Raw genomic sequence first — 15137 nt, 5'->3', positions numbered from 1 at the left:
GCTGGCAGAAAGTTCGTCGGTGTTTTGAAAAGTTTTTGAAGTGATTTTCAGGAAAATGATAATGCTGTTTTAATTCATGATTAATGTACTTTTTTGTTAGATCAAAACATTTTTGAAAAACTATGCGTATTTGATAAAATTTTCACCTGCTCTAAATGGGCTATACTGATGATTGATGGCAATGTTAAGAGTTTCAGTGTTTTAGTGTAAAGCGTTTCTACTGTTTAGATATTGTACCCACGTGTTTTAAAAAAATCGCTTTTTCATAAATAAACACTATTTAGAAGAGTATCAGTACCTTTGGCTGCGATAAAACCAATTTAAAGTAAGCAGTGCCCATCACAACTCGTCTCCTATAGGACTTTGACATTTTTAAAAGTCTTGAAATTCTACAAAATACAGAAAATAGCGCATAGACTGTCAGCACGAGGTCTTAAGGTCTCGTAATCACTGATTTTTAAACAACCTCGTCTCTTGGGAAAATCCGTAGACCTCTGAAGATCTTTGAGTCTGAGCGCTCAAATAGCGTGTTTTCATCACACGGATATTTTATTAAATAAACTTGCCTACACCGAGATTTTCTGGCATCTGCAGCACTTTCCTGCTTAAATCATAACAATTATTGGCTAGCTGCTCATTTCTTAAGAAACATACGTTTGGCCAACAATTTTGAATTCTTGACTCCCTTTCAGCTAAATCGTTGTTTAGTAACCCGATACCTATGGAGTTATCGAGAGCTTCAATGAGGCAATAATTTGACTTTTTAGATAGCTTTAACCCACCTCATAATTTTTCATGTGGTTAATTTTAACATTTATCACAAAATTTGGTATTTTTTAAATGTCAAAGTCCGATAGGAGACGGGTTGTGATCGGCACTGCTTACTTTTATTTTGTTTTGTCGCAGCCAAAGGTGATACTCTTCTAAATAGTGTTTATTTATGAAAAAGCGATATTTTAAAACACGTGGGTACAATATCTAAACAATAGAACGCTTTATACTAAAATACCGAAACTCTTAACATTGCCATCAATCATCAGTATAGCCCATTTAGAGCAGGTGAAAATTTTATCAAATACGCATAGTTTTTCAAAAATGTTTTGATCTAACAAAAAAGTACATTAATCATTAATTAAAACTGCATTATCATTTTCCTGAAAATCACTTCAAAAACTTTTCAAAACACCGACGAACTTTCTGCCAGCAATTAGTCCAAAACAAGGTTTAACCAATTTCTTAGCAATTGTACAAAATTCAAATTTAGAATACACTCTTACTCATTCTCGGCTAACTCTTTTGATGCGAGAAACATACTACAATCATTAAAACCCGTTGAAATACACGTAAAGTCCTTAAAACTAAGATTTCGCATAGGTGCCCGTTTTTTTTGCAAAAGAGTTTATTTTCCTACAGGTTTTGAATCATGATTTGTATTTACTGCACTTGAACTACTTCACATTAAGTTTAAAAAGGGGAAGTAAAATTATAAAAAAAAAACTATTTAATCCTAAGTGTAAGTTTACCAACCACATTCCGATTAACTAAATCGATTACAATCGATGGCCGACTAACACTTAATCATGTTCATATGTCTGAACAAATCCAACCGAATTAAAGATGCGTTATAATTATATCGATTATCTCATTAGCTGTAATTCACTCGGCATCGGAACGTTAATAAGCCATCTCTTATAATGTGTACTGGAATTTAAATTAAGCGAGACGCTTAAATTTCTCAGACGTGATATGATATTTAATGTGGATGGTAAATAAAAGAGGTATTTGTGAGAAGAGATGTTTTAAGTGTAAGAGAGAAAAAAAATTCGTACCGTGAGTTATTTTACGTACTTACCGTACCGTACTTACTTACTGGACAAAAAAACAAAGAATTCCATATGAATAAAAAGTCAGTCTTAAATAAAATATGCAAATAACTCTGTTAATGTTTTTGTTTTAAATAAACTTATTTGTCAAAAAAACATAAGTACTTCATAGTAAACAATTAAAAACATAAACCATGTCTTTTTAATAAAAAGTAACAAATTACTTCCTCAGTATAACCCTCTTATAAAAAACAAAAATGTAACAGCACAAAAAAAAAAACAAAACAAAACCGCTCCGCAATAACTTGCACAATTAATTTGTCCTCACGTGTAACTCATATTACTCGTACACTGTCGACCATTGTAAAGGCGCAGTCCGTGGTGAGCGCGATGCATCCACTGCAGCTGACATATCAATTATCTCGAACATTTCGGTTCTCTCCCATTGTATTTATATAACCGCAATACCTATGTAATTTGCACATCATGTGGAAAATGAAGATGGGAAAATTTCCTGTGTGGTATTGGTGTTTTGTTACGTTGAGTATTGGTATTGGTAAGAACAAAATTACTTGGGTCCTCTTGGTTTTACTCTTGGATTTGAAGACTAAAATCGTCGTCGACCTACAAAAACAGTGTACTGAACAAGGCCTCAAATTGTGTGGTGGTTATACCGACACCAGTCGGTCGCCAGAGCCTCGGCTGTTTTCAGCAACATGATCAGATCACAGGCAAGTGAGGTTGGCAGTGGACCGATATTGTTTTGCCACCTTACAACCCAAGATGACTAGCGAATATTGAAAAGAACATATATGTATGTACTTGGAAGTAATTTTATACAGTCCTTATGTAAAAAAATGACGAAGAATTGAAAGCCTTTTTTAGAAGTCGCCCAAAAATTTTAAAATATAAACGAATGCTTATTTACTGAAACCTTAAAGCAATTAACGATTACATTTTACAAAAACACAATTGCGTTGCAGTCATGCATAACATTTTTATACCGGAGAAAGTAGAACGGACAATATCGATATCGTTTTCGAAAATCAATGAAAACGATACTTTTTCGATTCATTCGATTTTAACAACTTTTTAGTTGTATAAACAGGACTATTATATTTCTGCTGCTGTGACTAATATAATATGTAGGTCCATCTTGAGACGAATTCCTTTCAGTTTAAGAGTTCAAAGACCTACCTCTTGATTTGTTACTGCTAATTGCAATTAGATACCCATTAAACATAAATAGTACATTGAACCGGATTATGGTGTGAACTTTGTGCCAAGATTAATTATTGTGTTATAGATAAGATTAAGCCTTAAAAACACTTTGATTTTACAGATCAGATCTGGTTAATTCCTAGCGCCATAAAAGGTAACCTATGTTTTGACCTAGGTACTCAATATAATACTCAAAAAGGATTTAGCCATTTTTCAGTCAAAATATAACACCAAAGTTAGTATAGTAATTCAGGTTACTAGACCAGTGTATTTACAGGCCTATATCAGTCAAGATTATGCTCCCATGTTGAAAGCCACCCCATTTGTCACTCGCAGTATAACCACTGGATAATTTCTCTGACAGTAGGATTATAGAGTTTCTAGAATATTCTAGGGCTAGTAGACTGGACTGTTGACTTACTGCGGATTGCAATAAGCGATCTATCTGTTGTTTTTCGATTAGAGATTTAAATTTTACATAATTTATATGAAGATAATGTTTTTCAAATCGGTTATTATAGTACGCAAGTTATTCGTATCAGTAAGAAGACTTGTTTGGTTGATATAGTTGAATGAACGAAATAAATATACCAATACCAATATCCTTTACTTTATTGTAATTGATTGTAGTAACCAGGAGTTATTTTTAAATGCTCTCGGAAAATAATTTACTCAAAGACTGAATTCAATCAAACAAGTACCTATACAGAAAATAAAAACAGCCTAATTGAGAACCTCCTCCTTTTTGGAAAATTTGTAGAAAAACTATTGAATTTTTCCTACCTTTATTTTAAGATAGTTACGTAACTATTTTTTTACCAAACATAAGTCTTATCAATGCATCGAACAGTAGTCATACCTAATCTAATAATATAAACGGATGTTGTAAATACGTGAGCTATGCATTTATCTTATATCAGATAGTGTAAACTCCTTGGCACACCTTTTTGGTAATTAGATAGTAGGAAAAACACAAATACATAACCTATCATGTTGCATTTTTTTTTAACGACGTCAACAATCATCAAATGACCCTTCCCGCTGTGGGTTAGTAGCGGTGAGGGAGTGTCAGACTCTTACTGACTAAAAACCGTCGTGTTCCGTCGTAGGTCTTTTATGTACCAGGGTCGCGGTAACTCTTTCGAACAACCCGCAGCCCCGGTTTCATTGCATGTTGCATTTCACTTAATGATAATTATTTTAATCATAATTAAGTTTATTTATCGATTAAGAAATTGATATTTAATGATTTTGGCTATTAAATCTCTATATTTGTTTGTACCTTTTAACCAAATAGATTAGCTACTAATTTCTTAAAATGTGTATATAGGTATTATATAGTTAGGCTAATGAGATTAAACGTATCACTATCTTACACGATAATATAAGATTGAAATTGAAAGAGATACCTACAAGATAATATGAGATTTGGTACCTCACATAACTGCTCCTGCCATGGGAGATTTTATCTACTAACACGTAACTTAACAAATCCAGACCCCTGTTTGACTATACTTACGTACAGATAAGCCTAACACAAGTTCCACACACAATATTTTTTACCTGACGATGCCTAACCATATACCTACTTCCTATATCCGGTCGTGTCGGATTGCCGTCTCATCAGGATATAAGAGTGAAGGAATAGTGAGTGCACCTGTGTCTGCGCAAACGCTTGTGCACTAGGTATGTGTCCTGCGCAGTTGGCTGATCTCCTTACACGAGGACAGCCGCCGTGGCCGAAATCGGCCGTGGACGCCATTATTATTATTCGCCATCCAATACCACGCTTAAATTGTCCTTAAACCAGAAGAGACAATATTTTTATTTGACGATGCCTAACCATATACTTCCTTTAAGAATGCAAGTGAAACCGCGGGCGTTTAGTGTTTACATATTGTTAATTAAGTAATCATTTTGTAACGCGCACGAAGCGTGTCGACTCTTGCGCACAGATTGATCTATGTCGCATTACAGTAGCTAAAGTCTTGTTCATACTTTACGACCATTTTTATTGTTTTCATAATATTGAAACATTATTATTTTGTTTATAAAAATTTACAAGTAATTACCATACATAAAACACGGTAAATCGACCAAAAAACATTTTTCAACAGCTCTATTACCTACTATTTTTCAAAGTCGAAGTCAAATCATTTATTTCATTTAGGCCTTTACAAGCACTTATGAACGATTTTTTGTTCTATAATATCATATATATATATATATAGTCCTCCTTATCGTTTTCGATAACGGCGACCTATGGCAAGTTCACCTCCTAGCATGAGCCCTGATGTGACTGGCGAAACCGAGTTTGAGAAAAAAGACTCGAGGCTTTAGACGAAAAGCGCCAGTTACGAAAAGAGAGACCTAAGCCTTCATACAACTATACTCTCAATAGTGCGGGTCAGTTATTCTGCAGCACTTGCGACCGGGTCTTTAAATCCAAACTCTATAATATCAAACCATTAGTTAAAACAATACCTTAGTATTTTGTTAAAGTAACAAAATGGCAGGCTTATTTCCTTAGTTACACACACATTTAGAAATAAAAGAAACAAAGCTTAACAAACCATTACATGTAACCTCTTCTTTAATGATACTATTCATTCATTAGTAAGTAACGTAAGAAACAAAAACCTCACACACGGTGTTAATGTTTTCCGCATCACAAACACTTGTAATGATTTTTTAAATTGTTATTTAGACTTATCTTGTTTATGTTCAAATCACGTGCAATACAATAATAAATAATCTTAATTGTTTTGTCAATTAATTTAGGTTCCGGCTTTTCCTAAGCAATTACTACCAAAAATACATATGTAGTACTAGCCGTTTTCACGCGGTTTCACCTCTTCTCGTGGTAAATACTTCCTGTACCTACCGGGATAAAATATAGCTTGTATTATTCGGGAAGAGTGTACCTTTCCAATAGTGAAATATTTTACAAATCGGTTCAGTAGTTTCGGAGTCTTTCAGGTACAATCAAACAGATTTCTTCTTAGATAAACATTTTCCTATTCTTCTTTACTTCTACCGCCTGAAGATTAAAGAAAAAAGAAAAAGGATTCCTTTGCAAAGCAGTTAGAATGTCAATCAATAATCAGTTAAAGGAAACCCTTATCTACAAGATATACGCACTTGTAAGTCGCGTGTCGACAAGTATGTTATCTTATGGCTCAAGTGTCGCGCGTCTGAACACAGCCTTCTGATATAAAACAATTGATAGTGAATAATTTAGATCAACTCACTCAGTACTCTTTCTACTTGCGTGAAAAGTGTTCGGTTAACACTTACAATATACAATATTTTTATTTCAAAACAAAATAATTTTAAAGCAATTCCTTCGAAATGTGTTGAATTTTGGTCGCATTTTCACGAGTTTTCTTGTAAAATCGTAGTTTTAAAACAGTGAAAGTATTACGGTTGAAAACGTGTTAAAACAAAGAGTGTGTGTTACGTAAAAAGAATGTGGTTTTGTGTTAATTTTTTTGCATAATGTGCAATTATTTTAGTGCCATATGATTATGCAAATTGTTATGTATGTATGTATGAAAATGTTTGTTTTGTAAAGCGGCCTTAATAACAGATGTGTGAACATCATTGTAAACATAAGTGACAGAATGATATTTTAAACACCATTACGGTGAATTTCTTTCGCGTAACTTAAAAAGACCCTTTCTTTTTAAGTCGGTTAATTGTGTCCAACCACTATCATATTTTCACATCGGGTAAAATATGTAATATCATATAGCACATGAAGATCCTGACTACTATGTTCATTAAATAGTCAATTTAAAGCGTGAATTTTCAGTTTATTACTTTTAATTTTTACTGTAATCTTAAATATTCTCAGTCTTACCACAAAAACTTTTAAACGTCAGTTTAAGACTTGTCTAAAAAAATGTCAGATTATGACGTTGACATATGGTTCATTTTGCAGTCACTTTTAGACAAGTGTAAAACAGACGATTAAGTTTTTGTAGTAAGGCCAACTGTAGTTAGTGTTTTCTTGCGATTGCAAACGGCTGAAACAAGACACCATTTTTATTGACATTTAATGGGGTGATGAGAAATCACTAAAGTAATTGTGGTTCATGACCATAAAATACCATCCATGAATACAAGACACTTTCTTCTCCACTCTTCTTAAACCGAACATATATTCCGGTTTACTTAAAATAGTCAGTCATGCACTCATTAACAAACGCAGTGGTTCCCTCGCCCATAATAGTGAATATATCAGATTTTACGCAAACTGACTACGTAGGCTTACAAGCCACTTATTCTTACATCTAAATAGAAAATGTACGTGTTTTCAAAGATCTTAGATTAGAATTACAAGATTTCTATTTAGGGAAATTTTATAATAACTTAATTCAGTTGGATTATTAAGCGTATTTAGGAATGCTTTCTACTTAACGAAGTAAATATATAAACAATTTTTGGTCAGTTTTATTACGTTACTTTCATCATCTGCCGAGCCTTTTTCCGAACTATGTTGGGGTCAGCTTTCAGTCTAACCGGATGCAGCTGAACACCAGTGTTTTACAAGACAGTGTTTTATCCGACCTCCTCAACCCGGTTATCCGGGCAACCCACCCCTAAGTAAGACTGGTTGTCAGACTTGTTAGCTTCTAACTACCCGCCAAAGAGGGCTCATAATATATTGGCATTATAATGGCATAATATGTTAACTAAAATAAACCCAAAACAAAAAAAAAACAATAATAGCACGTTATCACACAAACATTATCACTAATCGGAGTTGTTATTGGAAATGCATTACCTAATTTAATATATACCGAGGCTATGTTACAATGACATTAGCTTAATTGATAATTCTAGTACTGATTACATTATACATATACTTATATAGATAGACATAATTATAAATAGATTTGTGTTCATCAGTGTTCTATCTTCTTATGATCATATCAACATCTGCTGAGCCTTTTCCCAACTTGGTTGGTGTCAGCTGCCAGTCTAACCAGACGCAGCTCAGTACCTATCAGAATTTTACTTGGAGTGACTGCTTATCTGACCTCATCAACCTAGTTACCGGGGCAACCCTACACCCATATAGTCAAGGTTGGTTGTCAAACAAATAAATCTTCTTTGGTTCGCTTGAAATGAAAACAACTGTGTTTCTTATTAGCCTAGATAGGTACAATTAATTAACAAACTATTGTTTTTTTATACAAAACCTTCAATTAAGAGATGTTGTAAATATTTGTTGCCTACTAAGACTAAAATCTAGCACTAATTAACAACCTTTTCAAAAATAATAACACAACATTTTTTATTATACTTAGGTAACCTAGGTAACCTTGGAAATAAATAGGTCTTATGCGAAATAAAAAACATATTATTTAATAAATAAAACTAACTAACTCTATAAGTATATGAAGATCATGTGAATTCAATACCATCAGAGAGCATGTGATTTTCAATACATTGCTTACATCATATAAAAAACAATCATTCATTTTTCGACACTATCTCATGATATCAGCATTTCTGAATTAATAGAAACACCATGATCTTTACTCCATTGACATAAGGTTCAAAATTGCACTGTCAGTTATATTTATCTCGCTACACAACCTTCACGCTGTATGTTACAAGGTAAAAGATGCTGGAATCTGAAATCCTTGAATAAATAACGTTTTTGAAAACTATGTACAATTAGGTACATACATATGTTATTTTATATACGTACTAATTTCCTCCCGCGGATGACTATCCCAAGGTAACTATGTAAGTAGGTATCACTAGGCCGAAATTAATATCAATCAGTTCATAATTGCGCAACACAAAACAAAATTTACTATCGCATTTATAACGTAAGTGAAGAAATGTAAAGTAAGAACGTATAGGTTTTGTATTTTTAATTAATTCGTTCGAGTCTCAACCATAACTATCTGACAATATCATACTACAGTATAGCACATTTTACTCAGCCAATCATTACAATAAAACTGTAATAAATTGGCTTCGTTTTTCCATACAAACATCTCTGATTGTTTTTCATTTATCATAATTATAGCAGTTTACTTCTATCCACGCGGTTCCATTTGCGTCCTGAGGTACCGACTTCCTTCTCCACGAAAGGAAGACGCTTTTTTGCTTATCTCACAATTTCACATAAAATAGCAAATTTCCAGTCATCTTTCTGACAGTCTATTGAGCATTGACTTGATAGTGATCTTCTTCTTTAACCATTCCCATATCCATATACATTTTTCCCCCAACTACAAAACTACTTTTCGAAGCTGAAATAAATACGTAAATGCCATACCTACCATCTATCATCATACTGTGGCCTCCCTTTTTAAACGGCCCTCAATCCACCACATAAAGATCATACCATAAACTTATGACCAAAACGAAAAGCATTAAAATACATTCATGTAGGCAAACCCAAACTTGTAAGATATTATTTTACCGATAACTATCTGTCGAAACAACAGATACAGTATAGATAACAGCAATATTGCGTTACACCCACAATCCACAATGTTTGAGAGTTTCTCAGTATTCTGTCTTAGTAATATGTTGAGAAGTAGAATTCTAGTTCAAGGGCGATGTCATACTCCTTTGTTTTGGTTATAGAGAACAAAATGAGACGCAGAGATGTCATGGCGGACAATATCCTAAAAAAGTAGCGTTGCCAAAATGCGAGGGACGACGAACGTTACTACTGACTTCGCCTTCAAACGCCTTTTTATTTAACCAAATCACCAATTAATCGAGTGCAGTCTTTGAAAGGTGTCTTAAGGAACCCATACACTTCGTTTGTTCCTAGTAACTGATTGTTTTGGTCAAGCCTCTTCTTCTTCATCTTAGCGTTTATTCCGTCTTGTGACGGGATCCGCTTTCCGTATCTTCTTTTTCCACTTCGCTCTGTCCTGGACATCTTGTTTGGGTCAAGCCTATTGTACGTTATTTGACCTACAAGAAGACGCCTGACCGACCTGCCTTATGGCATCTCCATCATCTTTCTTTCCTCAGTGACTTTGATATAACTGGCTGGTAATTTGTGGTGCGCGTCAATTTGATGTGAATTTCTCATTGTAAACCTTTGTTTTTCGGAAATAGGATGGAAATGATAGCGCTGGCCGTGATTTCTTACACGTGTATAAAGTTTAGAGTTCTTTGAAGAAAAAGTGAGCTGAAATTATGCCAGTTTATTTGATAGTTACTTTTGTTTTGTAGGTATTTTTTTTACTCGTAGCTAAATGTTGAAATGTGCAAGTATAAACAATTAATCGCGAATTGGAAAACTTTCCAGTCACCTTGTAAATATGTTATCTGGCGCAAATTAGGCTCATAAAAATAAAACAAACCTCATATAGTACTGACCCACTTAAGTATTACTTTACAGCCTTCAAATAATAGATAGTCTGAAAGTCAGAAATAAAATCAGATTTTCCTTCTTTTACTATAATATCAGTTAATGTAAGAACAAATTATTAAATTAGACTGGAAGCCAACCCTAACATAGTTGGGAAAAAGGCTCGGAGGATGACTATGTAAGAACAAAATGAGATGCCTTTTTCATGCACAAATTAATGCATAAATATTTATATAATCCAAAAGTTAATGCATTTTCACAAGAGTAAACATACTGTTAATGAATAAAGTTATCTTATCTGACAGTTTTGTCGGCGAGATAAAGCCTATCAGGAACATACACATACTATGTACATCAATATGCATGGAAAAACATTCCGTGTGAAAAATGTCGCTTACGACCTTTCAGTCAAAGAGTTGTATACTTTTTGTATGAGTATGATCGAAAAAGAGCTTAAGCGACTGAGCAATAAGAATAAATTTTGGAAATAAATAAGTAGATAGGTATGTAAACTTGGAAATTATGAAGTTAAAGATAAAAATAGATGTCGTGTTGCACATTTTTATTATCTAGAACACCTGTGCCATAACATTGTATTTTTGCGAAATTTACTGGATTTTTATGTAATTCTTACCTACTATCATGTTTATTTTCTTTCATTTTAACTGTCATTTTCTTTAACCTAGTGGAATTTTAAAAGATAAAGGAAGTTACATTAGAATAATATTACAATAGAATTAGGGGAAAGTGGTATAAGATGGGGCCTTTAAGGAAAAGTGGCTGAAATACAAACAAAAAAATATTATACGAAATAGAAACTTTAATTAAGAAACAATCAGTCTTAGTTCTCTTATATTCTAATCAACAATAACTCAAAAATTTAAATCTTCTTATGAAAAAAATTTTTTTTTCAAAACTGTGCCTTTCTCCATCTTGCCCCCGCCAATGGGGCAAGATGGGGGTATGATTGTGGGGTGCATTAAATCAATCACTGTCGCCACAATCGGGACAAATATGTACCGCCTCATCATCATCGTCTTCAACTCCTGCACATTGACAATGCGCCCATCTTCCACACCACTGACAAGTGATCTATCCTTCCGTAGATTGAGAATACAAATCCTGACAGTATTTAATATTCAGTATCCTCAGTGTCACTCTAAGATTCATCTTTTTTTTTGGCTGGTTTTCTAGTTTTTTTATTGGTTTTCTTCTATGTCTTCTTATTTTTCGTTTTCAGTTTGTTACTTCTTTGTCTTTCTTCTAGTTCAGCTTTGTATGGAGATTCCGTAAGTATGGCAGTTTGTACCCCATCATGCCCCAAACGACAATTTAGCAAACTTTATTTTTTTTTAATTAGAAAACCAAAGCTACTCGATTAAAACATTGCTCATAAATTGGCAAAATATGTCAACTTTACGAAAAAAATACTTCGTCCGTCTTATTGTCACATATTTCACACAGTAACGTAGATCACTTAATCGAAATATTAGATAAAAAGTGTCAAAATCAATAAATTACTTACGAAATCTCAATGCACGCACTTTCTGCCATGATATGAATGCCACTGAATAACTTACTCAAAAGGCCATTAGATGACGTTAGTAGTAATTTCAAAGCATGTTTGGAACATTCTTTTTTTCGCAATTCCCATCTTACCCCACGGCCCCATCTTATACCACTTTCCCCTACGTATAATTTAATTTAGTAAGTTATTGTAATTAATTTATGCAAATATCTCATTACTCATTTCATTTCCAGCCCTTCAGGAAATAGAATCAGTGTCTACCGTCACAGATCGTTAATTTGTCTTTTTTTAAATAATTAGGTAATTATTTTATGTACCTACTTATATTAAACAAATACACGTTAAAATAATCTCAAATCATCTTCTTTTAGATTGTTCTGCAAATCTTACAAAGATGGTTTTACTTTAAATTAGTTCAAGCCAATTACCAATTTGTAGTAGGTCATCAGAATCATATGCCTATCAGAATTATGTTAGCTATATGGAAGGCTACCCTTTAAAAAAAATTAAATGGATCGATTGTCAGCATAAGGTTAGATACCCACTACAAGAACACTTACCTTTTTTTTTTTTTTTTTTAGCGACGTAAAATCATCAAGTGACCCCTCCCGCTGTGGGTTAGCAGCGGTGAGGGAGTGTCAGACTCTTACTGACTAAAATCGTCGTGTTCCGTCATAGGTTTACAATTACTTTACAATTCGCAATAAATTCTCTAGATAATCCTATCTCTTGAGTCTCATTAGCATTACACATTGTGTATAGTCGTCCAATGTTTATTTACTGATTAAAAATCTACCTTTGTGGCTGATTCATTATGTATCTTTTGTAATAAGTAGGTACATAAATATATATAGTAAAGGTTCGGCTTGCCTTGGTAATTATTTTCAAGGGTGTCTAAAACGACGTTGGACTTAACATTTATTTGTCGAATACTACGCCAAAATGACCTACTTATCTCTAGTTCACAAATCGGTCCAGGATTTCCAAACATCATCTAGCACAAACAAACAAACACTCCCAATTTCTATATCAGAGCATAGATGACAAAGTTCTAAAGGTACACTCATAGCAAGATAAGATAAAATGATATTTACAGAGTCCGGTAATAAAAAACGACTAGTTGATAGTAATGGTCACCGCGCGTCGCGTTTGATACGGCCTTTAATTTCTCTCTGATATTATTATAGCCAGTGATAATGCAATAGTGATAAATCAGATTAGTAGTAAGTTGATAACGTTATTGTGTTTATAAATATCATTTAATTTGTTATTATATATAGTCGCGTGGTTTTGATTTTGATTAGAATGTAAGCGACGTTAAGAGCAGAATCAAAAAGCAGTTGCGACTTTATTTTAGACAAAGGGAGTTTCGATATACGGTTTGCAATTTACCAATCAATGAACTTACTCAAAATATGGAGTCAACTAAAAAGTTCTTTATGGGTAAGTAGATCACAATAGTTCATGTTCAAAATATTCTTGATGTAGGTAAAAGGTGTGAGTGTAGAAGTAAAAATAGAAACGTGTTTATATTTGTTTGTTATTGCTAGGATAGTTATATATCTATGTAAATTAATAAAGTAAGTTAAACGTGTTTCAAAAGTTTTTGTAAAACGTATTAACAAAAGTGCTCGTAAACGTGATTTACCTACATTATCCTACATAGGGGGCTCTCTTCGAGTTTAGCAGCATCTTTGCCGCACTTTCTTACTCCCTTGGTCGGCACATGTATTTACTCTTAAACCCTATGAAGTTAATTAGGTAGTAAGGAAAAAAATCAACGGAAACGCCACACTTTCAAGGTTTAGTCGAAACATGAAACCACGTTAATCTATTGTCAACACCTAAAATCATTGCATCATACGATACATAAGATTAAATAAGATATATATCTATATCATACGATATTTACCTAGCTAAGAGTACCTAATCTCAACGTATCCAAGGTACGAAGTTTACTTTTACAAACCTTTTTGGCCTATTGAATAGTTATTGGAGGTAGTAAGTAACTAAGTGATTCTTAAGGAAAAAGATTTACTTCTTAATCAGGACTAAGTTTACATCATTCACCTGTACGGTAAATAATCTCCGTTATCGCACAAAATTTTAAACTCACACTTCATCTTGATAACAATCCTTCCGTAACTAGATGAATGCGGCAACGCCTATTTGTTACAGGAAACTGAATCACCTCACACATATTCAATAGGTTATACCTACTTAATAGGTGAAAACTGAACTCTGATAAATGGCTCAACTCAGCTTTATTTCTTAAGTTCATTGGTATCAGAAAAATCTTAAAAAGTGAGGTTTCGGTAAGGTTGTATATTTTTTATTTATTTATTTGTTCGACTTACACGGCTTTAACAACAAATTACATAAATCGTAAACTTAAATTTAAAATGAAAAATAAAACCTTAAAAATGCAGTTAACTAAAGTATGAAATAATATTTTTAAAAAAGTATAACACGTTAGTAACAAATAATAAAATTAGAAATTGTTTTCACATAATAATGGTTTACTAGGTTCAGTAAGCTACTCATTTAGTAGGTATTCACAGTCTTACAAAAATATCTATTCATAAAAAGTCAAGAACTGCTTAAGTAGGTAACTAAAAATAAATGCGACCAAAATTCAACACATTTTCCAAGAAAGAAAAATCGGAGCTTCCTTTTAAAATATCTTAGTTATTTTCATAGCTTTCATGTTACAAAGATAATGGCGACTCAAAAATAGAAACAAAATGTCTGACAGCATTGAGGATTTAGTGAAACGGTACAAAGAAAATGTGTTCAAAGAGAAGCACCCGCGAAGCATTGGTCAGTATGAAAAAAAGGTTTTTATTTTCTTCAAAAAGTTTAACTTCGGTGACTTTTTTAAGCGGCCCATGCTTCTTACAAGTTTATTTTAAGAATCATAAGGTCTGATAAGGTTTTATAAATTTTAGTTTTCCAGGAAAGGTATGATGGAAAAACAAGGCTTTACGCATCACGTAAAATGTACCTTAAATAATAGGCCTTTCTAAGATAGAGTCAATGTCACAATATATTCTTAGATTTTTAATTTGTATTATGTAAAAGGTAACCCAAACACTGTTCTCCCGGGTATATTGTAAAATTATACAATTGGCTTTCGTTTGACTTATAAAGCGGTACCTACGCAAAACTTTCAGCGAACTTTTCAAACCAAAAGCAAATCCTGTCAAGT

General features: G+C 33.2%; 1 protein-coding gene across 7 annotated transcripts in view; it reads left to right on the top strand.

Moving 5' to 3' along the window:
• The window catches only part of LOC110373325 (uncharacterized), a 52188-nt gene that overhangs the window by 27185 nt on the left and 9866 nt on the right, over positions 1-15137 (top strand). For 2 of the 7 annotated variants that reach the window (XM_049837154.2, XM_049837155.2), the window contains exon 1: positions 14554-14749. The exons of 2 other annotated variants lie outside the window; for them this stretch is intronic. In XM_049837154.2, coding sequence (XP_049693111.2) covers positions 14674-14749 — 76 coding nt within the window. In that variant the 5' untranslated portion in view covers positions 14554-14673. Of the gene's footprint in view, positions 1-6204; positions 6330-12948; positions 13373-14553; positions 14750-15137 lie in introns of those variants that run through there. 3 more of the 7 variants (XM_049837153.2, XM_049837158.2, XM_021330566.3) reach the window with 3 other exon arrangements.

The sequence above is a fragment of the Helicoverpa armigera genome, chromosome 14, assembly GCF_030705265.1.
Source record: "Helicoverpa armigera isolate CAAS_96S chromosome 14, ASM3070526v1, whole genome shotgun sequence".
NCBI classification, from domain to species: domain Eukaryota; kingdom Metazoa; phylum Arthropoda; class Insecta; order Lepidoptera; family Noctuidae; genus Helicoverpa; species Helicoverpa armigera.
The sequence above is the reverse complement of the archived record's forward strand: the minus strand, read 5'-3'. Positions and strand labels throughout refer to the sequence as shown.